The following is a 27,134-nucleotide window of genomic DNA, read 5'->3' on the forward strand; positions in this document are numbered from 1 at the left end:
TCTATAAAATAACCTACCATAAGGTATGTCAGGGAATATTTTGATTATCAACAATGTTATTATAATGAGCCTGGCCCACTATACTATTATATGCAGTTGTGTTTGCTTAACAAGAACACGGAAACATCTGAAAATAAATAATCTATAGACGGGTCAATAGTCAGATTTTCACCGCTGATCAAGCAGAATCACATTCTGGTTTAATCTGAGAATCACATAGATGACACTTAATGTGGTTTCCATGCTTCCACTTTGCATTTCAAATTTTGTTATAATAAAGATGTGACATGTGCTGCCATCTAGTGGTAAAAACAATGTCACTGGAAGAATGCTCTAGTACAGAAGTGGGACTAAACTCTAAAAGGTTAAGTCGTGTTCTCAAATTAGTTGAAAATTCAGTCTAAACTACGTCCATAAAAAAGGTCACATAATGACAGTATTCAGAAAAATGTGGAAAATATAGTTTCATATCATTTTGACAACAGCAGTTATCATTTACTTGCATTATAAAATTCAGAGTTTGATGAATTTTCATTTTTGTCAACAATGTGGAGATTTTAGCGGCATCTAGTGGTGAGGTTATGAATTGCGACCAACAGCTCACTCCTCGTCCCTTTCTAAACACTACGGTGGCTGGCACAGGACACAGATGTTGTCACGTTTTCGCTTCTTTGCCAAAGGAGTTTACAATTTTTGAATTCCAAGTAAGATGACCAGCGGTGTATGTATTTAGAAATAGCTCATTCTAAGGTAATAAAAACAACGCTTCATTATGTAAGGTCTTTATACACCTCTGAAGACACAGCAATGTATATTATATTACATTTCTGTCAAAATTACACATAGCACATTTGAGACATTTCTATTTAATGAAGAGAAAATATTTTTTCTCTCGATCTTGAGATTCGACATCACACAAACGCACCTGAATTATAAAACACAGACAGTTATGTCCACATGTGCTAAGTTAGAGTTCATCTTTCTGTCCTCCAAAAGAGCAGGTGACCCCTGTCCCCTTCAACCCACAGTAACCTTTAGGCACCTTGTGCAGGTACTGCTGATGATTATCCTCAGCATAGTAAAAATCTCTGAGCTGCCGGATCTCTGTGGTAATCTCACCAAGACCTTTCCGAGTCAGGGCCTAGCAAAGGAGAAAACACAGAAAAAAGGAGAAAACAAAAGTGAAAGGATGCCAGATTTCAACATTAACAGGTTAAATCCACACTCTGTCTAGGGATTAGCAACACCTTTGTAAAATGAAACAATAATGTTAAAGCTAGACAATGTCCAAATTTATTTTAAAAGGACATGAATGATGTTTTGTCTCCCTCTAGGGGCCACATCCCAAAATTTCAAAAGCAAAAGAATATATAGGGCAGAACCAGATCAGAGAGAACACCTTTGAACACCAAAAACAGTATTTCAAAAGCTCACATGTAAACCTTAGGGAGCTGTAAGTCATAACAAACCAAAAAGAGAGATGTGATGGCTTTGATCCAACAGAAAGGAGTCTGATTGTTTTAAAACACGAGATGTTACAGACCTCGTCCACTAGGTGGTAACAAAACCCTGTGTACTTAATGTCTAACAAGAGGTTTGCAGCAACAATACCACAACATCTTAACCTTGATATCATTATAGAGCAGGAAGCCACAATTTATTATGTTTTATACATTAGATCGCATATAGCATTTTAAAGTGTTAACTTCTTAGCAGGGGCTTTAACCATTAGTTTTATATTTAATTGTTTATTTTAAAAAGTCATGGTTACACCTGCTACAACAGAGAGGACCATGATCATTGAAACAAAACTGGAAAAATTATTAAAAAGGCTGAAACCTGTAAATAGGGTTAATATAAGAATGCTCAGGAAATTATGATGCATCATTTTACACATTTAAATGTGCTGTTCTGTGATGTATTGGACATTGCTGTTGTGAATTCTGCCAAACTGTCACAAATCTATCTATATGGATGGCATAGATCAGGTTTTTAAGTGAAAATCTTTTAGTTTCTAGTGTGCATTTTAGACATTATAAATGTGCTTGGATATGGTGTCATATAGCTCCCTCTGTCAAAGCTCAGTAGTCCGTGTCTCTCTGGTGAAGGAGGACATTTCTTTAGACACTTAAGCAAAGAGAGAAAGAGAGAGAAATAGAGAGGAAGAGACATTACATAAGCATTTGCATATGTGAATATGTTTCATATGACTGATGAATCAACTAGTGGCAACAAGTATTCTTGCATCGTCTATCTTTCACAAACACACACCATTGCATGTGTTATTATTATTCCAATAATTTCCTGTGGGCAATTTCAAATCATAATTAATTTTATTTCCAATTTTATCAGTATTTCCCTGCGTGTCTCTGGAGGAAACACACCTTTTGATTTAGAACCAAACACACATACTCTAATGGATTCTCTGTGTACGTTTCTACTGCTACAGCTTGTCCTATTTTTACCATGACAACATAAATAATGAATATTAATGCAACTCTGTCTATGAACTAAAAAGCAAAATAACCCGAATATAGCAAACTGCACACTAACAAGACAGCGTTTTTTGGTTGAGCTCATAATAACTGCTGAATGTCGCTGCTTGTTTAAAGTCTCTCTCCACTACATCTTCCACCAATCAGCAAACGGCAGGAAAATAGTCCTGCACCATCAGAGAAGCATGTGTAGGTGTATATACAGTACACATATATATAAAGCATGCATATTTTTGCTTCAGGCATACAAGATACATAGGACAAAGGGCTATGGCTGCTCTTCTGGTGTGTCTTCTGCATTTCTGCATCTCTGAATGCACGTTTGGAACGGATTACTTATTAAACGCCTGAGCTCGTGTGCATGTGAGATATAGTCAGGAATCCATTTTGTCATCCTTGGCCGTTCCTGCATTTTGTGAGAGCGAAAAGGCAGCAGTGGAGGGTCATGTGACCTGTGAGGGAAGATCAAAGTGTGCGTGTATGATCTACGTGTTCAAGATAACATGAGAGTTTTCGTTACCGTTTAAGGCTGTTATTCTGAAGCTTTTCAAACCAACTTCTACATTTCAGATCATTACACTTTGTCTCAAAATCGGAATCTGATAACACACAATAAAAATGTGCACAAGCCAATGATTTCCTGTGGTTCTAAAGCACATTAGTTTCAGTCAATGTAGAAGTCTTTCACAATCCAATTTTACTTTTGCAATTTGCCGTTTTTCAGAGTGAAACAGAATATTCAATGAGATAAAATGAAGGGCCAAATTTCAGACATTAGGGAATTGATACAATCTAGCTGGTGGGCGTGACACCGCAGAATTGAGCCAGGTGGGTGGAAAGGAGGTGTTGAAAGTCGGTCTGAAAAAGAAAGTCGTTTCAGAGGCGGAGCAGGTTATTTCACTTTGATGCAAGGTTATGAAGACAAATATTTTTTTATTTGAAATGCTATAAACTCTGTATTAGCACAGAATTGTACACCAATCCAGGAACACGCATTATAAAGTTAACCGGGGGAATTTTCATGTTGGCTTTAAAGCTTAATAACAAACAACGCACACATGAAATTAAATTTCAACCTCTCTATCCTCTTTAATCTTGGCCAGGAGATGAATTTTACCCACCAAAACAATACAATTCAAAATTTTAATATCTGCAGCCCAACGCAAGCTGATAAAACAATTCACCTCAAATCCCCAAAATAACTCCTCGGAGAAACTGCTCCACTGCAGCAGATTTGCACTTTCACTACCCTCCATAACAACGTCTCGCTCTTTTGTAAGACTGAATAAAAACTCTTTGATGTTCTGCAAATTTCTACATTTCATTATAGCACCCCTCCCCTGCTTGGTTAATCCGGCATTTCCTCCCTTCCAACTCCTGCATTCTCTCTCTCTGGTCACTCTCAGTTTGGCGGTTCTGAAATATCCGACGGGCGCTAATAATTCATTTCATGTCTATCTAATCCATCACTTGAATTTAACCTGAGTGAAGGGTCCTTAAAAATGCTTCATCAATCTCTTCACGTTCAATACGTTTGTTTTTTAATTTTTTCATCTGTCTCTGCTTCCTTCAGTTGTCACTCTGCACTGTGTGGTAAAACACACACAAACCCATGCGCTCTTCTCAATATTTAAACGAGACTCTGTGCTAACATGTCTAATCTCATCATGGTCGCTTATGTAACACAGCCATTCTTCGAAACCACTGATTGTCTCTGCACTGCTCTTAGACGGCGATGAATCGGGAAACACAGAAGAAAGCTATAAGGAGAAAATGGCAGAAGTAGTGTTTTCACCCAACAGGCTGTTCTGCTGTAAAACCATAACACAACAATAAACAAAGTACGACTATTCTGATTTTGTGCAATTATGTTCCTCCTGTGAAAAATCATCATTAGGTCAGAAATCTTCAGGCCGAATTTTATTTTTCACTTCTGAAAGAAATGTAATATTGTCTTTGAAAAAAGGTTGCAGGATTTTTTGACACAAACTGAATTGGTGTCTATATTTGGCCTCTTAAAGTAATTCACAGCTTCTGCATAATTACGTCATGACTGCAACTGGTGCTTCCATTAAAATAAAATAATTCAAATAAAAAATCAATAAAAAATATAAATAAAGGAAAAATATACAAATAAAAAAGAATTAAGTAAGGTAAATCAAAGTAGAAAATGAAATGACAAAAAAAAACAGTGCTAAACACAATATAATTACAATAAAAATGTATTTGCTGGTATGTGTGTTCAGTTATACTACCAACGGTATAGTAATATGTATTTAATAAAAATATTTTGACATTTTCTTCCATAACTCATGTTGCGATGTTGTTGCTTGGATGTTTTTCTCTTATTGGGGTTACGGGTTAGTTCAAATTATTAACCCCAAATAAGATCAATAACAATAATAATGGTTTCCTATCCATTAAGAATAATAAAATATGTAGTAAATAATAAATTGAATCATTTGTAAGTCTAGCAGGATGTCAAAATAAGCATGTTTCTACATAATGCAGGATACAAATTCATTTTGTCCATTTTTTAGGCCAGAAACAAATCATAAGGGTGAGTAGTTTGACCCTATTATGACATCTAATTTTTAGTGAGTCAGATCAATTTGATTTCTTTCTGACCCTATTTTCTTGTTTTCTCCCTGTTGAAAGGGATGCTACTGGATCATGCGGTGTGTGGGGTGCCAACGCCTCTTTCTTATTACTGTGTGTGTGTTTTAGCTTGTGGGGTCACCGGGGCCATCAACAGCACGCCAGTTTCTTTTCCCCGATCTCATTGCTTCCCTTTAACCACAGCTGCCACCCACAAGCACGACCTTTCACCCCTGAAACGCACAAGGCCAAGGCCAATAGGGCTTGCTCGACCTCCCTGACACCACCCCATTCCCCTCGCCCCAAAATCACATCTGAGCCCACGAAACACGACCTATGACCAGATGAGAAAAGGGTTACCATGGCGATGGTTTACTCGAGCACCTGCATCCTCACAATATGAAGCAAAGCCACATCATGATGCTCTTAGCCCCTTATTTCTATAAAGCAAACAGTCCGGTCATCCAGACATGCTGCATTAATGAGCATCCACAAATGCATCTTTCTGACAGGGGTGGGTGGTCACCGTTTGACAGCAGAGAAAGTTTGAGGGTGGTAAACAATGGAAGAGAGGACAGAAGAGAGTCTGATTAGAAATAAATCACTGGATGAATCTGCTGTCATCTATGAGGTACATTTCAACAGAAGTGTATACAGTATGAGGGACTAAAGATACTTTACCTCTTGGTATATGCTCCTGCTCCTCATCACCAGCTCCTGCTGTTCTGGGCTGTATGTGTAGATGGCAGAACGGTACTGTGTGCCATGGTCATTTCCCTGTGCCATGCCTACAAAAAAGACACTTTTTAAACAGATTCAGAACCCAATACAGTTGATACACATTGTCCAAGTTTAAGAGAGAGAGTTTCTCATCATCTTAAAAACGTGTCATTATCTGAAGGCTTATGCTTTACCGGTTTGAAATAGTTGTACATACAAAATACATTTGTATAAAGGTATTCATTTCTTTCATTAATGTCCATATTTTTTTGTTCTTGAAAAATGAATGACTTAGAAACATCAGTCAATTAAGGGACAGTTCTTTCAAAAATAAAATTCTGACATCATTTACTTACCCTTGAGTTGTTTGAAACATGTATAAATGCCTTAGTTCTGTTGAACACAAAAGAAGATATTTTGAAGGATGTAGGAAAGCAAACAGTTCTGGGCACTTTTGACTACCCTTGTCCTTTTTTCCGACTATGGTAGTCAATAGTGGCCAAGAACTGTTTGGTTTCAAGCCCTCTTCCACATATCTTGCTCTGTATTCATCGGAACCAAGAAATGAATATAAATTTGGAAAAACTTGAAGGTGAGTAAATGAAGACAGAATTTTTATTTTAGGGGGGACCCGTTCCTTTAAGAGCCAAGAATAGATGTAAACTCTTTCAATACTATTTAAAAAGCACTGGGTTTTGAGATCCAAGGTAAAATAAGTGCACTTAGTACACTTGTGTAGACACTATTTATAAAACTAGATTACAAAACATTGCGCTTATCAACCACATGGGGGAAACCGTGAGCAAAAGTTCTTTAGTGTGGCTTTAATTTATTACGTTTTTTTTTCTGTGAATTGCTTTCTTTTTCTTTCTACTTTTCTCTACGCAGTACTGGATGTGCACCATCTTGCCATGAGCTCTCCAATACACAGTGCCTTCTGTAGATCATTCTTTAAAGGCCAGAGTACTGCGCTCTGATTGGCTGATCAGGCAAGGCCCTAAAGCGACAGTCCCTGACCTTTCCTGTGACCCTGAGGCCTGTGGGGTCCTTAATTTGAACAAATACATTATGCATGTAAATGATACAGGAGAAAAGCCTGTATTTGATTATTTTATCAGCATATCATGTCGTATTTTACAAAAATATCCTGGACACTCTTTTCTATATATTGAAGAAACAAGTAAGCCCCAACAAAATTTCAGAAGACTTAAAAAAACAATTCCAAACGTTTCTGTTTTTTATTTTAGGGGTGATTTTTAGAGCTGACATTCCCAGTCCCAATCACTTTCAGCACATGAAAAGTAGTGCTCTTAAATGGATAGAAGAAAGCAAGCCATACGCCTTTAGGACAACATAACGGTGAATAAATAATGACAAAATGTTCAGTTTTGCTTGAACACCCTTTAAGTCCATATATATAAGAGAAGTTGAAAAGAGGCAAACACACACAAAAAGGACGAGCACTCCATGTACTGTACCAGACTTCTTTTTCAGCCTCTATCAAAGTGCTTAGTCATTATTGATGAGGCTCCCTGTTCAAGTTGAATAATAAAAAAAATCTCTCCTCTGAAGACACGTGCAGACGACCCACGCAAGCCGAGAGCAGAGGACGGTGACGACGTGTCGTCAGGGCACAAACAGGGTGAGAACGAAGAGCTGGGCTATATCTGACTCTATAAATGTCAAACGCGATGTCCCTCTGTTTATAACACACCTTTCCCTCAGGAAAACTACTGTTGTTAATGAAGAGGTCAACGAGGAGATAAACGCTGAAAGAAGTTTTATTTTTGGCTGAACTGCTCATTTAATTTGTCAAATTGAATGAGAAAATGTGTAGTTTATTTGTTTCTTACATTAAAACAGAACAAAACCAACATGTGAACTGACTGCAGTGTGGCTAAACCAGAGATGTCTGCATCATTCAGAAGCTAAATGTTCACTGTCACATCAAATGTCAATCATGTGTCATATCGACGCCTCAGAATTTCAGTCCGCTAGCTATATGCCCCCAAAAGAAAAGCTACAGTGTTTTTGACCTATTAAACAGGAAGATTTAATTAAACTTATTGCAACATCTAAACCTACAACTTGCTTATTAGACCACATACCAATTAAATTATTAAAAGAGTTTCTACCTGTTGCAATTGAGCCCATTTATAACATTATCATCTCATCAATTAATCTAGGCCATGTCTCAAGACCCTTTAAACTGACCGTCATTAAGCCTCTTATCAAGAAACCAAACTTAAAACCCGAGGTGAACTAGAAAACTATAGACCGATTTCAAATCTCGCTTACCTGTCTAAAATACTAGAAAAAGTAGTGTCAACTCAATTTTGCTCTTTATTACAAAATAATGACAAATTTCAGTCAGGCTTTAGACCGATCATAGTACTGAAACTGCAGTCGTGTTCGATACTGCAGACCACAACATACTTCTAGATCGCTTAAACAATTATACCGGTATTCAGGGACAGGTTATACAATGGTTAAGATCTTACTTATCAGACAGACATCAATTTGTTCATTTAAATGGGGAATCATCAAATCTAATGATTCAAGTAAATTGTGGATTACCTCAGGGTTCGGTTTTAGGACCCTTGTTATTCTCCATATACATGTTGCCCCTTGGAAACATTATAAGAAAACATGAAATTAGCTTCTCAACTTTTCAGAAAGGCGCTAGCGCGCCGCAGGTCATGTGACAAGAACCAAGCAGCCAATATAGACAGTCTCAATGAAAAAGTAGTAGCAGAGTTATTGCAAGGTATTTTCAGTGCATATAATCCATATATCCTTTGTTTATACCTCTTCGTCTCAACGGCTCTCATCGTGGCCCATGGTTGCTAGGCGACGACAGACGCCAAGAGAGCGCAAAGTCCAGGCGCTTTGGAAAAAAAGCAGAACGCAGTGCAGCTCGCGTTTTCTGCATGGTTTTAGACGTGAAATGTGAATCGAGCCTTTTGCAGATGATACTCAGCTATACATCTCATCAAGACCAGATGATTCCTTTCAGCGATCCAAATTGGCGGAGTGCATCGAAGATAAGAGTGCATTAAAGACACATCTTTTCAGCTAAGCATTCACTTAATGGAAAATATGCTAAATAAACCACAGGGAGACCGTATTTATTAGATATTATTTAATAGAATAATCTAGCTTGTTCTATAAACACCATGAGCTGTGCTGGTTTTTTTCATTTTTTGTGCTTTTCAGTTTTTCTTATTTTCTGCTTTGGAACAATGAACATTGTGAAAAGCGCTATATATTAATAAAATTGATTTGAATATGGCTTTCCTCGACAACTCATGTTTGTCGACACTCATGTGTCTCATGTTTGACAAAATGTAACTACAACTACAAAAACGCAAAAGAAACACTGTCAGAACGCAAACACACGTGTTAAGGATATACATGTATTTAAAGAGGGTGTTTGTTTATGAAGTGGATGGAGTATGTCCACCTGAGTGAAAAGTTGAGTGCATGATGCGTGCTGCAAAGTTGTGAGTGACTGTGTGTGTTAAAGAGTTGAGGGGAGTTAGTTTGAGTCGAGTGTGTGTATTACGTAGGGTTATGGATGTGTGTGTGTGTGTAGGGGTTGTTGAGAGCACTGCTGTGTGCGTCCCCTGGGTACATTGAAGCAGTGTGCGTGCGTAAGACGAATGGTGCAGAGCTGGGTCTATTTTTACACCTCTTATGTAACACACATACACACATTTATCATACACACACAAACACACAAGTCTGCATTCATATTACAAACAAATACGTGTTTTTCTGTGCCAAAATAATTTCCGTGTGTTATCTGTAAGATGTATGTAAAACTGATATTGTATTAAATCACACAAAAAAATGGAGGAAAAGATTTCTAAAATTTATAGTGGGAATCCAGAACCAAGTTAATAACTAGAAAATAAACAGCCACAAAAGAAATCTTGCAAAATTGACATTAATCAGCATTTCTAGATGTATTGTGGCCATTCTAGTCCAGTGTCGGTTGAATTAAAACAAATTCATACCTAAGGAGTGACAAAGTCATGCAACAGCAACGTGAAAGACTGACAGCATGACAAGACACATAAAAGTAAATATGAACTTGGTTTCATCGCAGTATTTAAGATCTGAAAAAAACACAAAGCATCTTTTCTGTTATTATAACCCGTTTCTAAAGTATTCATTTTTTTGTAAATAAATTCAAATAGAAACAAGATATTGGTTTGAAATTTAGGAAAGTATGTTTAGTAGTTCACAGAATAAAATTATATAAAATTGTAAAATAATTTTAGACATAGGCCCACCAATAAATACCTATTACTCTCTCCAGAGTCTTATAATTAAACACAATGAGCTTTTAAAATAATACTTAAGTTAATAAAAAAAATCAAAAGAACTTTGAAGTGTCATACAAAAGCAGGTTTACAGTTACTCATTCCACTTTTGAATCGTTCACAGGAAATCATTATGGAATATGGATTTATTCTAAATGCAAAGGTGTAATATAACAGCAAGGCTACATTGATAAAAAAAGTAGGCTGATCATGTGATCTCAACATGTTGGTTGCGGCTAGAAGTTATGATAAAACAGCTACAAAACTTGAGCACTGCTTTCATTCTAATCCTACCCCCAAATCTAAACCTAAGATTTCAGCAGATTTTGGCTGTAGCTTTATCTCTTCAACTTAAGCCTTGACCCCATATGTCAGCCCTCACCTGCTTCACCTAGAACAAAACCGTATTTTAGACATTTTTTATTTAATTTGTAGAGGCAAAACCTCTCAAATAAGAACAAATTCAACACACTTAAAAAAGCACCAACAAAAGCAAAAAACTCTGCCCAACACGCATCTTATATTCTGATTTTACCATTACCTACATCAAAATGCTTTTTCCAACAAATTCAAAACCCTATTTCATCAATCAGAATCGCTTCTTCGACCTCTGCTAGCCCCACCCCCTCTAGTTGACTGACAAACTGTAATGAGCCCCCTCATCGAGGAGGGGCCAGGGTCAAGGTCACCCCCCGAGAGGCACGTGTCCGTTGCAGACCGAACCCCACAAAGACTAATTTAGAAACACAGCCTTTTTTCTTGTCTCATTTGGTGGCTTGTACACAATATGGTGTAACTGAACCCAATAGCCTTTGTTTTCAACAATAAATCAGTGTTTGAGTCTTGCTGGGGGATTATGAAGATGACACACAATTAGCTTAGGTAATAACGTTTTGCCTGCATGATCCTGTACACAAATATGTCAGTCAAAGTTTACAGACTGAGCCATTTGGGATGAAAAAAAAAAATGAAAAAGAACAAGGCCTAAAAAAGCAGAGCTCAGCTGGCATGGCTGTGATTTTTATCATGAGTGAAAAATTTCAAAAAATATACAAAAAACAGAAACGTACACATTCAACATACAAAGGGCTTCTCAAACAGAAACGTACAAAATAATTACTGCTCAATAATAGTGATTTTAGATGCAGTTCAAAGAAAACTGCATTACACCGTAACAGCGCGAACCAATCTACTTCAAGTCCAGCCCTTAGAAAGAAAACCTAGATCAAGGGTTAAAGACAAAGACAGTAACGAGACACACCGAGCGCCTGTGTCATCCATTTTGTCTCTCCTTCGTAAAATGCACGTTGATGCATCTCTCTGACGCAGCAGCAACATAAATACTGCAAATCAAAAGGAAAAAAAGACATGACAAGATAAAAGATGAAAGCGTTAAGGGGAAAAAAAGAGGACAAAGGAGGGGAGAGGCCCGCCCGCTTTCGTTTCATGCCGAGCGAAACGAGGGAGCGCGATGGGAGAGTGAACGAAAGTGACTGTGAGGTAAAAGCAAACGGTGAGAATTAGGAATCAAACGAGTCACTGCGGAAATGCAGATGGGATGATGGTGAAGGGAAGCGAGGGATGATGGAGAGAAGGAGCCGGGGTTGGGGGAGGAGTGGATAGAAGAGGGGGAAGATAAGATGCTGTTATCCTGAAGACAGACTAAGAGCCCCGGGGTCCATTGGGAACAAGGAGGGGGGCTTTCTTAAACAAGGAAGTAACAAACTGCTGAGGCGATCATGCATGTGTGTCTGTAGGACTGCACTTCACCACTTTATGGTTTGCCACAGGCGATAGAATTTTTACACTGGCTTCAGTCATTTCCTGTTCGTCAAATCCATTCTGGGACCCAATTTTCCTGACTCGCTTCTCTTTCCCACCCCCGGCTTCCTGTACCATCTTTGTCAGCACACCCGGAGATGTAGCATGACGGAATAAAATATTGCCAAAACGTTTTGAAATGGATTCCATCATATAGAGAAACGAAGGCAGGTTTTCGATACCATGACCCAAAGACTCAAGCAAGTGTTGCTGGGTATGAGATGGGGGTACGAAGAAGAGCGTGCTGGGAGGGTCTGATTGGCTGTGGATGTTGCTATCCCTGCCATGATTGGAGGATTCCAAAATCATGCTGCTGAAAGCAGAACCCTTTGAACTACGAGACAGCAGCTGAATACACAGGTCCTCATGCACTACGGAAACAAATGTGCACGTATGTAGCTTATACACTATCCCAAACGAATGCAAACATCAAAAACTTCACACGTATGATTTCATATACAGACTTTTCATTGAAGTACTCTAATAAGGCACGAGCGCACAAATTCATAGAGGATTCAGGGAGAGCGTTTGGGTACGGGCAAATGGAGCGGGCATTAAGCATGCACTGATGAACAGCCTACAGAGATGTTCCTGATTCTCGTGGCCAATCACAGCGCAGAGGTCTGCGCCAAAAACACAATCTGACGCTTCTGTCACGCACATGGGCCATGCTCTTCCCCGTGCTTCCGAACCCAAACTCCTGCAGGGCCACGAAACACAAATGAAACATGCAAAACAAGACGTGATCATGTTATTTAAGGTTTACTAACTGCTGCAATATCAGTCAAAACTTGCATAAACCATTAGTGCACAATAGCATCACTAAATGCATCAATTTTGTAACTAATTTATAAAATTTTACAATACATTTCAAGACTATTAATCTTATACTTTAAACTCACAATAAATAAAAACAATTTTTGAGTGGATTTTGTTATAGGCAAATGTGACTTAGTCTTCAAATATCTATCAGTTTTACTATTAAAGGGATAGTTCACCTAAAAAATTAAAATTCTGTTCACTCACCCTCTTGTCATTATAAACCTGTATGATGTTCTCTCGCAGAACACAAAAGAATATATTTTAAAGAATGTTGGTCTTGCAACAATGGCAGTGACCATTCAAGGAAAGAAAGTCATGCAGGTTTAAAAAGACAAGAAGATAAGTAAATGATGACAGAGTTCTCATTTTTGGGTGAACTATCCCTTTAAAGACCTTGTACTTAAAGACCTGGTTTAGAATTCGGTGCATTTTTAAAGCAGCACACCAAATAATAAATAATTTCGCTTTTAGACGTGCATTGTGAGAGACGACTGTCTACTTAACCTCCCCTAAACAAAGCATGTTTTAAAACAGCCATTTTATAAAGGTCTTCCCAAAGACCAACTAGTCTGCATGTCATTCAGATACAACACGATCTAAACGATTTTAAAAAATTGCACTTTTGCCAATCCTCAGTATTGTTTGGTGAAGAAAAACAGAGCAAGATATATGTCTCGTCCCATTTGAAGGCTATTTCTGACAACCCAGGCTCTTATAAGTAATTTTCTGCACTCTGCTTACTGGGACATTCTAGCTGACAAGGTGATGGCGTTCTGTGTGACTTTTTTAATGCTCAGACACCTTGATGTGAATTAAAGAGCCTCAAAACACAGGGTAATCACGTCAGCTAGCACCGAAGATTTGACAACTGAAAGATGTGCGAAAACCACTCTGCAGCCCTTCAAGATGTGCTCTAATAAAGATCTGAGACAGGGTTAAGGGGTGTGTTTTGAAACAACAGATGGATGGATGAATGAATGAATAGACTGACAAAACATTCTTGATCCTTTGCATATTTCTGGATCTTCTAGCTTGGAAAAAGACACACTAGAAAGTTATTACAGGGTCTGACTGAATGAACGACCGACGTCACAAACTATTCAAGGAAGAAGTAGTCTCACACACAGAGAAGTGTGTGTGTGCTTCTGGTCCTCAGGGTCAGGCTTTATGAATGTTTCAGAGGAGTGTCTTTTCCTCTCTTCTCTCCGTTTCAGGGTGACTGAGCACAGAGAGCCAAACAGCAGCTTCATGCATCAGCCATACGGTTACATCAGTGAGAGAGAGAGAGAGAGAGAGAGAGAGTGAGAGAAAGAGATAGAAAGCAGAGAGACGAGTGTGTGTGTTCATGATGAAATACACACAAATTAATTCTGCTCAAGCCATTAACTGAACGGACTGGATTAATTCCTATATAGTTATATTGTGTTTTTTTGTGCTGAATAAGCCTTACACAACAACATCAAATATAACTGTGTCCACTGTATTGAGTTTCTGGTAGATTGCATGAATAGGTGACGCTTCCACAAATTCACATGCTGTGGCTCTTTCTCCTCTCATGGTTGAATTGGTCTCAGACACATTAACATAGCCTGTCTGAGGCTGTTTCAATTCCCGTGAGATCATCCGGAACCTCAAGCGTCAAACACACACACACACACACATACACAGGCCAGCATGAACGCACGGATGCAGCCTAACACACACTGGAACACATGCATTTTAACCTCATGGGTCTGTTTGCTTTTGGACCACTGCATCCCGCACCCATGGGGTCTTTCTATGGATGAGCATTTGTATGCGTATGTGCAAAGGCGTTTTTATCTACCTTGAGTGGGGTTGTGGCTTTCCCAGAAGACTTTGAGAAGTTTCTCTAAGCTGACATCTTTAGGAGAGAAAACCAATCGGACTACCTCTGTGTGTCCTGTTAAACCTGGAAAGAATGAAAGAAAAATTATAATATGACGTATTTGATATATTCACAATGGTTTTAAGCAATTGAAACCACAATTTGTTGGTATTGTGACAAAGTCTCAGCATTTACATATATAAAAATGTTTTATAAAAGGCGTGGGTTTTTACTTCTTCTAAAGTGACTATTTAAATGTTTGTGTTCAAAAAAAATACTTTTTGTTTCCACCTGTGAACTAGTGACATTTCTCCCCAAATCCAAAAAAATGAAATGGGACATACTGGTAAAATGATAAATAACATATGCAGATCTTGAATTCTGCATATTCATGTTTAAACAACACAATACTAATGTTCGTACATTTAAGGAACAATTAAAAAGTGAATACATGATTGAATAATTTACTTTCATATTCTTTCTATCAGTCTTTCACATTGCTGTTGGTTAACTTTGTTACTCATGAGATAAATTTCTATTGAACTTCATCAAACTCTGGACTTAAATAACCACAATACATGCAGAACATCTGATTAAAGGGAAAACTGGAGTTGTGTGAATATAGCTGCAATAAATAATGTTATTAAAGGGGTGCTGCAACGATGTGCCATGCATTCTGACTTCTTTACAATGTTAAACGTGCTGTCTTCTCATGCTTAACATGGTCAACATGGCGTATTACGTAGTATTTCTGAGCTCAAAACACTCTCCCAGCGATCATACAGGTTTCAGAAAGATTTTTTCGAACATATAAAACTGTTTTCTTAGAATTTTTCTTTGTCCCTTATTGGACAATTCTCCCGGAAAAGCATGATGCACCCCCACGCGGCAACATGGAGAGCAGGAGAAGAAGCATGCGCAGACGTCACTTTCACTTGTGTGCAGGAGAGAGCGAGAGAGCATACGTTCGCGAAGTTCAGGTGTTTGTTTGTTCACTGCATTTGGGTGATAATTGTTATACAAACTGTGGATATAACGCTGGATTTGGTGATCGTTTGAAACTGATATATGGAGCCGTCCCAGCACTAAAAGATGCCAGGGGTCCTGTCAGTTGGTAATACCTAGAATTTCAAAATCAAGTGCAGGTGGTAGATCGTTTTCTTATCTAGCGCCTAAACTTTGGAATATTCTTCCCTGCACGGTCCGGGAGGCAGACACACTCTGTCAGTTTAAATCTAGACTAAAGACTCATCTTTTTAATCTTGCATACACTACACCTCCATAATATTAATCCTCAGAGGATTTAGGCTGCATTATCTAGATCAACCGGAACCAGGAACACATCCAACAACAAATGATGCACTTGTTGCATCAAAGAGTGCAGAACAGTACTCTACTCTCAGCCAGTCTTGTCTCTTTGTTCCAAGGTTACCGCAGGATGCAGTTCATGCCCAGACCTGATGGCAGAGCTGAGAATGGAAAGCGGTGACCTGACAAGTGCTAAGAGGATAGAGCTGGATAAAGGACGCGACAACTTTGTTTTTCCTACAACATTTCAAATGCTATTAGATTGTTAATGATAATCTTTAATCCTTAATTTTTATATTTTTACTAAGCCTTGTTGTGCAAGCACTGTTGAGCTTGTGCAGAGGCAGCAGCTTTTGCCAGAGGGGAACTGGAATCCCCTGGTTGGGCCTGGGTTCCCCTGAGGTTTTTTTTCTCGATGGGAGTTTTGGGTTCCTCACCACCGTTTGCATATTGTTTTGCACTATCTGCCTGGCCGGGGGGGCTGCTTTAGAATTCATACTTGTATTAAATGTGTCTCATGTACAGCTGCTTTGTAACAATGAAAATTGTAAAAAGCGCTATATAAATAAAGTTGAGTTGAGTTGAGACATGAACCGCATGCGGTGAGTGAAACTGATGTCTGTGTTTTGTTGGCAATGTGCTTTAGTTCAGCCAACCCCTCCCACCCGCACGCAGCGTATGATTTCGTAAGTAATCGTAACGCTGTATCTATCTTTTAAAAATGTGCTCAAACTAAATACTCTTCGAAGATAGGAAGTATGCAATACTACTCTATAGGTACTCAAGATTTATATGAGATTGGTCTGTTAGGGCCACTTTAAACGTATATACTGTTGCAAGACTTAAAATAAAATCTATATTTTATTCTCTTCACATCCATGTATGCGTGTGTAAAGATCCTCACACACATGTGTACGATTCTCATATGATGATAGTGATGAAGGTGAAGCAAAGATTAGTTTGCACACCCCGCAGTGTTAATTTCCCCTCTTCATACAAGATCTTGCATTTCAGGTACCGTTTTCCTAATGGCCTCTTTTAGGAATGTTCCAGGCTCAATCTATCTTCATTGATAAGTTATGTTAATACCATACCAATATGCAATATGGCACAGTGTAGCAAGAACTGACAAAGCCCCTTGGATAAATAAAAAAAATGGACAACAGCGGTTCAGATTTTTCTTAAATAACAAATGACTCAAATAAACAATATGATTGAAATTTGTATATGTCTGTGTGCACATTGTGTCAATCTCTATTTGACAAAGCACATTAACTCAGACACCCACAAAGTTTTAACAGTCAGTGTTCATCGTCCAGCTCCACACTAAATTTTATTTTACCATTTTGTGTGTTTGTGTTTTCGTGGATGTCCTGCTCTCTGCAGAGCTACTACAGTCAAAACCTTCTAAGAAACTGCAACATCACAGCTCCATCCCTCCCTCCATATCATCTCTTATGAACTTTCTGGTTACAAGTAGGTCACACAGAAGAAGGGGGAGGGGCTGCGGATCCAGGAGAGAATAGTGCATTCTGGGAAGTTCACTGCAGATGAAGGGAATGTTTTGGTAAAGGCTGCGGCAAAGCATTAATTTGGGAACAGTAAATGTGTTGGAAAGTGTATTCAAGTGTATCAAAATGTATGTAGGTAGCCATATGTCTAGAGGTAAACTGCCACGTCTAATTGGTTGTGTGTGTGTGTTGGGGGGAGACTCACCTGAACACACCTCTTGATACCTGGGGTTAGATGTGTATCCCCCTGCATAGCCCACCTGTGTAGAAAACACACCAGGGATCTTCCAAAAACGCCTCTCGGCTCCCCAAAAACAGCCCATACCTGAACAGAAATGGAACATATTGTTATAATATAATAATTATTGTTATTATATTATAATAATTATTATTCTTATAAGATGTTATTTTGTTATTGAGTAAATGATATTGTTTATAGATTAAATAATGATTATTTTTATAATAATAACTAAACATAAAAAGTACGTAAAAAAATGACAAAATGTTCAACAAAATAGCTAAAAAAACTTCTAAGTTCTAAAAACATTTTGTGTTCATTAATGTATTGTCTTAATGAACACATTCAGACATTTTTGGGGACTACAAGTTTTGTTTTATTTTAACCCAACTTGTGTTAAAAATTAACAAGAAAATGTGTTAAAATAAACATTAATTTTAAGAGTGTATTAGGACTGTCAAACGATTAATTTTATTTAATCACTACCAGAATAAACGTTTGTGTTATGTCTTTGTACTGTGCATAAGAATTTTGTTTATATATTCTGGAAATATTTAGATTAGTATTTATTTATATTTACCAATAATTGAAATTATATAAATGTTTGTTAATTTTTATATTTTATAATTTTATGAAATATGTGCATTAATGTATATGTATTCATAAATAAAATTATTATGCGCAGTGCACAGACATAAATTATGTTAAAGCAAATTATTCTGGATGTGATTAATCGTTTGACAGCCCTTATACCTATAATAACTGATGATTATAAAGAGAAAAGGTAGGACTGTTTTTGGTCAGCCTGAAATTTAGAGGTTTATAACCTTTTATCTTTCTTGGACTCTGCAATACCACCATGCATTGTGACAGGCACTGTAAAAAAAATACTTCCAAGATGGTGATAGAGTCAGGAAAAATGTTTATTATAAATGAAGCTACATTTTAATTAAAGCCTTAAGAGGTAGCTGTCTACATAGGCAGCAAACAGGGAGGGCGCTTACAAGACTTTAAAACTAAGCTACTCTGTTTTGACGTTGGTAACATTTAAACTCAGATTCTTCATTCTGATTTTGAAAGAAACAATGATGCTTCGTTTTAAGGAAGCAATGCATTTATTTCCCCTCATGGAAGTCTGCCATTTGATGTCATTTTTTCTACATTTACCAAACATGATCATCTCCATGCCATCAGGAAATGGCTCCACAGTGGGGTTCCCGTTGACAGCGTGCTTTGCTGGAAAAACAAGGGAGACACAAACACAGCGATATCATTTTGGTGTTATCAATGTGGCGTACGCATGCACGCGGCACGGGGTGGCGCTGTTCCAGGTGGTGGGACTGTCAGACTGTCGTTCTGTGCTAAGGATTAGTGCAGATTTGCCTGGTCTGCCCAGGCTAAGCTGAATCAGTGCTGCTGTTTCTGCAGTGGGAGACACTTAGCAGATTACACCGCTGAACCTTCCCCCACCCTACACATGCACACCTCTATACCGTGCAGAGAAGGTCACAAACCATGCGCGATGCAAAAGCATCAGGACGAGAGAACACCAGGTTTATGAAAGCCCTGCAGAATGACCTGCAGTGGATTAGGCCACAGAGAGAAAAATGGGAAAAAATATTTCCAGAGTTGGGCCGATCGCGCCGTATTGAAATTAGAACAGTAAAGTGGAAGAGAGAAAAGGCACAGATGTGCTAAGGATTAGAGCTAAGAAGACTGAAGTGATTTACCAGTTAAACCTCCAGGCAGCGAAGGATAGTGCTTTACACACGGCATACTAATATTAGCATATGGATGAAGAAATGTGTCACGGCTTCAAACACAAACGTACACCAAAAATGCACTGGGGCCAATATGCACCTCGTTTGCTTTTTAAACTGTCTACAGTGTAGACTATTTGTGACATAAATACTGAAAAATTATTACAATATTTTAACGGTGAAAAAAATATATCTGTCAATAAATCACATTTATAGTATACAGAATTAGATGAAGTATCTTTATTTAACTGTAAAGTATGTCTGGGTTCAGCATGCATGCATTTCGCGCATAATACATCATATATCTAATCATATATCTGTTATGTCCCTTATGTTGTTCATGTCATTTCAACAACTGCAAACGTAATTTACTCAGGTGTTGATAAATAAGTACATTTAACCACAAAGAATGCATTTCTTGGTATCTATATCATCTACACTCTTTTAATTTTGATCTGCATATGTAACTCATACAGAACTACTGTGATGTGCGTTCATTATAATTACAAAAATTAGAATAAAGATATTCACAAACACATGTGTATTAAGAAGAGAATACATAGAAGAAGAGCTAATAAAAAGGCTTAAAAAAAGGTAAAACATTGAGCACCAGAACATCTTTCCTACCCAAAACCCAAGCACCATGGTGCCCTGTTCTGCATGAGCATTATTCACTCCATTTCAGAAAAAATGAATTCACCCCAAAAACTATTTGGGGTGAACTATTCCTTTAAAATGTTAAGGACTAGATCTCTGGAAGGATATTTTTATAGTGATTTCATATAAACCCCTTTCTCGGCGACGTCAGGCTTAACTCATGGCATTAGCTGGAGGCAAAACAAAGGGAAAACTGGAGGCGGCCAATACAAACCAGCACAGATTCAGCTTAATAAGGAGTTTCAAATATCATCTTGTTGTGTTGTTTAGTGCCACAATCGACAGAATACAGTCTTCAATTGGATATTTTAACACATTCCCCTGCCATTGTCAAACAAAAACACTGACGACAGCTGTAGTTAAACCCTTGTTAAACACTTGTTTTCGCTGTATGGTAGGTGTAGATGTCAGGCCACTTAACTGGAGGTAATCCTGTCAGTTTGTCTCTGGACCCATTGAGTGAGCGCATACGGGTCGCCCAGATTCCTTGCGTTGAAATCAACTTTTTTTAAAACAATCGCGGCCTGACAAGCAAATCTTTCTTTATTCTCACACACACCTCTGCAGTGATTTTCATTCTAGCTCTCACTATGTTCGAACACACCACCTGGCACTGACCTGCCAGCCAAGCATACAATTATGCCATTTCTAATTTCTGCCAGGCGGGATATGCGAAGAAATATACAATTTCTAAATAAAGAAGGTGAGAAATGGAAAAGAAATGAAGATAGGAGTGAGTGATGAAGACAACAATGGACAAAGGAATAAAATCGGGGGATGTGCAACAGATTAGTTCAGGGGAAATATGGAGGTACGCAGTTATTGTCTTTCCTTCCTTCGTGTCATTTTGGCAGCGGACGAAGCCGCAGTCGCTGCCTCCAATGTAGTGGAAAATCATAAAACAAACTGAAAAAAGTGAAGCCGGCCAATAACACGCCAACACAACCAACATCCGCAAAAGCTCTGCCCCTCTACACCTAGTTTTCTCTCTCACCACCAGTTTCCAACCTCCTCCCTTCACTTTCCCATAATGCCTTTCTCTTTTTCTCTCTTTTCAGTCTATCTCTCTCACACACTCACCGACCTCAGCAGTGGGTATTTCTCCTGAGGAGCTCTGGCACAGGTCCAGGTGGTGCCAGTCTGCCTCCTTTAACTGTGCCCTGTGATTGTGCCAAGATTCGCCTTCGCCAACACCGCAACACCTTACCAGCAGTTCCGCCAAAAAAGAGGCAGAGAAGACAAAGGGGAAAAAGGAAACGAGGCGGGCGAGCTTGACAAAAGATTCAGAAGTTGCAGCGGCGAGACTAGAATCCTTCGAAACTTCGAAAAGAACGGATCTAATTGGAGGTTCATTTTGATTAAAAAGAAAGAAAAAGCTAAAGCCGTTGCAAGTTTCAGGAACTATTTCGTCCAACAAATTTTTATGGAAATCTGCCAGTCCATCGCCATTGACTCTGGAACAACCCCTCAACAGAACCGTCTCTAGAGCAAACAACTCTCTTGTGACCCCTGGACTTGATTCATTTCTGGACTATTAGAGCATGTGTTTTGGATGTCACTTGGGTCTGTACTTTTTAAGACACAATGATTCCGCTACTCTGCAAGACACGCCCACTATACATGAGCATATGGGTGAATTCAATTGGGCAATTGGGCAAGTGTTGGTGTCTCGGCAAGTTTACTTTGCCTAAACGCTGTGGCATCCTATAAAGCCTGTTGCAATTGCTCAAACATGGCTAGCTATAAAGACATACAAGGACAAACGGTTCAATTTTTTTTAAGGAAACGCAAGATTTAGGCCACTAAAAGATTGACAATTCTGCTAATCATTAAAGCTGCTAAATCTTCAGGGTGCTTCTTTGTCATGATTAAAAAGACAAAAGTGAAAATTCTGTCATCATTTACTGATTACATTTCAATGATTTTCTGCAGAACACAAAAGATGATATTTTGAAGAATGATGGTAACCAGCACCCATTCACTTGCAGTGGTATTGTGTCAATACAATAGAAGTGAATGGGTGCTGGCGCTGTTCAGTTTCCAACTTTCTTCAAAATATCTTCTCTTGTGTTCTGCGGAAAAAAGAAAGTCACGATGGGTTAACGATGACAAAACTTTTTGAAACCCAAAACATGTTCACAACACAGAAGTCACACCTCTTTTAATTATAAGCTCCTCCTCCTCAGGATTTGGTTTATGGGTCCACCTGTTTTGTTTGTTTTATTTCTCTCTGTTTCTTCATTACATATAGTTTTTCTATTTTGTGTATGACATGATATGAAATACATGTACTAAATACTAAATAAGCCACACCCACTTATTTATATATCACATTGTTGTGGTTTCCAAACAAAAGCCAATTATTTCACAATTTCTGATTGAATTAAAATCTGATTGTTAGAAAAACTTTTAAATCAAAATACACGTACATTTCCAGCCACAAGGATGACTGTCTAAACAAACCTTAAAATATAGGCCTGCCTTTTGAGATAAAACATGATCTAAAGGAAAAACTAAGCAATCTCAGCCACCAGGCCTTCACATCCTTGTTAAACATCGTACATTCAACAACACGTCTATTGGACAATTGGAACAGCAGCTCGTGCTGGGTCAACTTAAATCAGCTTGAGACACTGGAGTCACCTACAAGTTCAAGTGCCCGTATGTCCCCTGGAGGCGACTGCTGATGCATTCATACATACCACTTTCATTTCAAACCTGTATCCAAGCAACCATTTCCGGTTGCTATGGTGAGGACTGGCCCCCCTCATAGCTACAGTTTGCTAGATAGTGCACATAATCTGTTGAACACCTCCAGCATTCTGATGCATATGACACAGATAAAAGCGACAAGACACAATAATAGAAGGGATATACACACAAATATGACATGAACTTTGTAATTATTGGTTTAAGAGTTGGTGTTTATCAAGGGCGGGTTCCAATGGTCGACTGGATATCCAACATCCAATCAATCAATTTCATGAAATTTACTACTAGTTGTGCACCAAGGTTCAAATCTGTCTTCAACAAAGAGAGGAAGCTGTTGACCTATAGGGAATTCAGAATTTTAATTTCAGGCAGGGAAAGCTCAAGAACTTGGGAGCTACTTTGATTACAGTTGTAATCATTGTCACCCATTGTGCCCTTGAGGAAAGCTCTTAACTACAAGCTGTTCAGGGTGAACTGTATCTCCTATTTACATATTCTATGTTGGTTTGGATAAAAAGCATCTGGTAAATACTACTGTGGTAGGGGAGGGGGGTGATTGAAAACCACTAGCAAATAAGTCAACTTGTTTCTTCCCCAAGGTCAAATGAAATTGCTCTTTAAATGCCAACAAAACCAATATTAGTACAGTCTGTAAGGTGAGACAGAAACAACACCAGGAAAACTCACTAGCACTACAAATTGGGTTCACCCAAAGCAGAAAATTCTGTCATCATTTACAAACTTCAAACCTAAATTACTTTCTGCAGAAAAAAAAGAAGATGTTTTGAAGAATGCTGGTAACCAAACAACCCTGGATTTAACTTCTATAGTCTGGACACAAAATCAATGGGTCGAAAGAAAGAAAGTCATACAGATTGAAATAACAAGAGGGTGAGCAAATGATGATCGTTTTCATTTTTGGGTGAACTATTCCTTTAACAACAAAAACATGAATTACAATCGTACATTCGTGGCTGTCAGTATGGTTACATGCAGCAATTAAAATTGTGAAAATCTACCAAACTTCTGGGTATTTTCCCAGCTACATTGTTGAGTAGACTCCCTAAAAAAGTGAAGATTTTTACAAAATGCAGTGCACATGAAGATGAAATAAAATACTCTTACTACATATGAATCCTCCTGTAAACATTATGCCCGGCTTTCACAGACAAGCCTTAAAGGGATCATATGGCGCAAATACGTGCTTTTCTGTGTCTTTTTAGGCTCTCTTTAAGTACAATTGCAAAAATTGCTTCGGAACAAAAGATGCATTCTATCTAAAAGCGAATGCTCACCCAGACCAGTTTGAAATTTCTCGTGTAACCACACCCCCACAAATCTACGTCAGTTCATGGTATGATTTGACGAAGACCTCCCAAATTAGACTGTAAATCTTATTATATTGTATTGTCATTGTGTTTAATGTCTGTACTAGCAGCTTCCAACACCGAAGAAAATTTCCTTGTCTGTGCAAGCACTCTTGCCAATAAAGCTCTTTTGATTCTAAATCAAATGTAGACGCAAGTTAGGTGGGCTAACCTGTCAGTATAATTGCTTTGGAACCTGATATTCAAAATTTGATAAGAGGCGTTACATTTCCGTCACACGCTTGCAGTATTCGACCAAACACTGCACAATGGTTAACTGGCCAATTATAGCTCACCACGCTTTTCAAAGCGATACGTTTTGTAAAAAATCTGCGCGTTTCAGAGAAGCGGGGAAAGAAGAGATACAAACATGCACGGTATTTGGAAAACACAGCGTTTTTAACCTCAAATTGTGTATACGTACACATTGCATCTAAAACAAACGATAATATTTGTTTTAGCCCGGTTATATGACCCCTTTAAGACTACTCAAGGACTAAATTGAATTTTAAGATGTCTTCACAGAAAATAACATCAGTGATGTTTTTTCAATGGCATTTTAATAAAAGTGACTTAAATAGTATAATTAACGAAGGCAAAGTCATGGCTTAGGCTAAGCCTCATCTATGAAACCAGGCCTATATGTCACTTTCAATTGCCCTGCTAATAAAGACATTTATGCATGGTAAGGGGCGTGATTGTGGAAATGACATCATCACATTTTCTCAGGCTGTTCAGGGCTGAATTATGCCAGGATGGCACCAGCAGGTATGGTTTGATCATCCTCCCCAAAATCTTGTTCCACCCCCCATAGATGCAGAGGCCCGGAAGCTTCCGCCATGCCGTGACAGCGAGCTGCTTCAACAGAAGGGCCGGGAATGCGTGACGGGGCGGAGCTTTCAAGCGCATAATGCACAGATGGGCCCCTGGCCACTGCTAGGGCACCAGATCCCCCATGATGCACCAGGCCAGCAAAACTGCCATGGTTCTATCTAATGGCACAAAATCACCTAAATGATGCCTATTGGAGATGATATACTTAAGTACATTATTTATTTACAGTAAATAACACTGCTATATAAATAAAGCCCAGGGAACAACTGTGCCTAGATTTCATTTAAAAAGACAAACGCCCCAAGTTGTTCCAAACCTGTAAACATTTTTTTATCGGTTGAACACAAAGGAAGGTATTTGGAAACATGTTAGCAAATGACATTTCTGGCCTGGAACATCATTGACTATAGTAGGAGAAATCATAATGGTAGTCAAAAGTGCCCTAGAACGGTTTGCTTTCCTAAATTCTTCAAAATATCTAATTTTGTGTTTAAAACAACAAAAAAAGACAGATTTTTCCTATTATGGTGGTCAATGTCAATCATCATCTCAGAAATATCAGGACAAAAAATCTATAGATAAAATAAACAAAAACCTTTTTTGTGGTCATTCATTTCATTTGGAATGCTGAAGGTGTCATTGTAAAAGTTGGAAGGCTCTCTCACAAATCCTTGGTGTTTCCAGTCTGACGTCATTACGCAACCATGCGTTATGGCAAGTTTAAAAACCATTGGTTGTTTAGCTAGTTAAGGTTAGGTTGGGGTAAGGGTTTCATAACACCAAAACACCAAGGATTTAGTGAGAGCCAACTTGGAACCCAGTGGAACCTTTGAAAATCTACTTGGAACCTGATGATGTTCCGGATGTGCTAGTGCTGCTCATACATTATGCGGACTTCACGTGCTCTCTGAAATTCGATAATTCCCACGTCAACCCCGTAAATACTTTTTACGGAACAAAGCTCTTTTAATGTTATCAGATACGTGTAATGTTTCAATGCTACTAAATCATTAGTTACATTAATGTTTTATTGTAACTTAATACTTGCTACTAAAAGTTGAAGTGGGAATTATCGAACTTCCGAAAGCACGTTATGGCAACATAATGCACGAGTGTCCCAACCCGCTGCGTGGCAGACCAGGAGAGACCAGATTTACCTGCCACGACCATTTTCTCCTCCCTGCCTTTCAGAGATTGCGCTTTGGTGGGCAAAACGCTCCTGCTTGCCATATTGAGATGAGCGAGTGTCAGACACAGAACGAGGTGCAGTAAGATGACGACGAAGGGCGCGTGCACTCGTGTGTTTCTAAACAAACATGCCCGCTCGAGAACGGACGCCATCGAGCTAAAGGAGGAGCGAAGGGGCGGCCTCGCCTACCTCATGAATATTCATTAACTGTTGGGGGACTTCGCCGTCTGAATATTAACTAGCCAGAGGTTAATGTGACTTTGCCACAAAAGCCTCCTGTGCAGTATGCGCGGGTAAGAAATTAAATTAAAATAAATATCCACATTAAGATAGCTGTTCCGCATGCAAATGAGCTCCTTGGTCCTCGTCACTTCGTCTGCCGGCTTTGCAAAACTGAGCATCTGTGTGCTTTCGTAGACGGCGCGGAGCTGCATACATTACAATTAGCATCTGGAATCCATTCATCTTGATTATTGCGATTTCTGTGCATGTAAATACTTGCATTAATGCCGTCCAGTGCAGTTTTTATTTTTATTTAGTGACTAGTGTCAAAATAAAAGCACCATCTCTAAACCCTGTCATAAAAAAGAACGCTGCCTCCGTTAAAGGGATTGTTCGCCTTAAAAATAATTTTCTCATCATTATTCATTCGTCCTTATATCATTCAAAACCTGTATGACGTTCCATGCTCTGCAGAATACAGAGAAGATATTTTGAAGGACGGTAAACCAGACGGGGACAAAAAACATTATACATTTCTCAAAATATCTTCTTTTGTGTTTCACAGATTAAAGAGTCATACAGGTAAATTAGGTTTTACGAGGTTAAAGAAGTAACAGAATGGTTTATTTTATGGGGCTAAAATATCCCACATTTGATCTAACACACCACAATTAAAAGGCAGTACAAATACGTTGCATGGTGTAAA

General features: G+C 38.5%; 1 protein-coding gene across 1 annotated transcript; it reads right to left on the minus strand.

The window, feature by feature from the left end:
- Positions 1-766: 766 nt before the first annotated feature.
- Positions 767-26,373, minus strand: msrab (methionine sulfoxide reductase Ab). The gene is made up of 6 exons (XM_056768837.1): positions 26,175-26,373; positions 18,855-18,923; positions 17,655-17,774; positions 14,610-14,714; positions 5,775-5,881; positions 767-1,141 (listed from the first exon to the last, which is right to left on the minus strand). The coding sequence occupies exons 1-6, from the start codon at positions 26,356-26,358 to the stop codon at positions 968-970; spliced, it is 759 nt and encodes a 252-aa protein (XP_056624815.1). The 5' UTR covers positions 26,359-26,373; the 3' UTR covers positions 767-967.
- Between the last annotated feature and the right edge of the window lie 761 nt (positions 26,374-27,134).

This window comes from Triplophysa dalaica, chromosome 15, assembly GCF_015846415.1.
Source record: "Triplophysa dalaica isolate WHDGS20190420 chromosome 15, ASM1584641v1, whole genome shotgun sequence".
In the NCBI taxonomy this organism is placed as follows: Eukaryota; Metazoa; Chordata; class Actinopteri; order Cypriniformes; family Nemacheilidae; genus Triplophysa; species Triplophysa dalaica.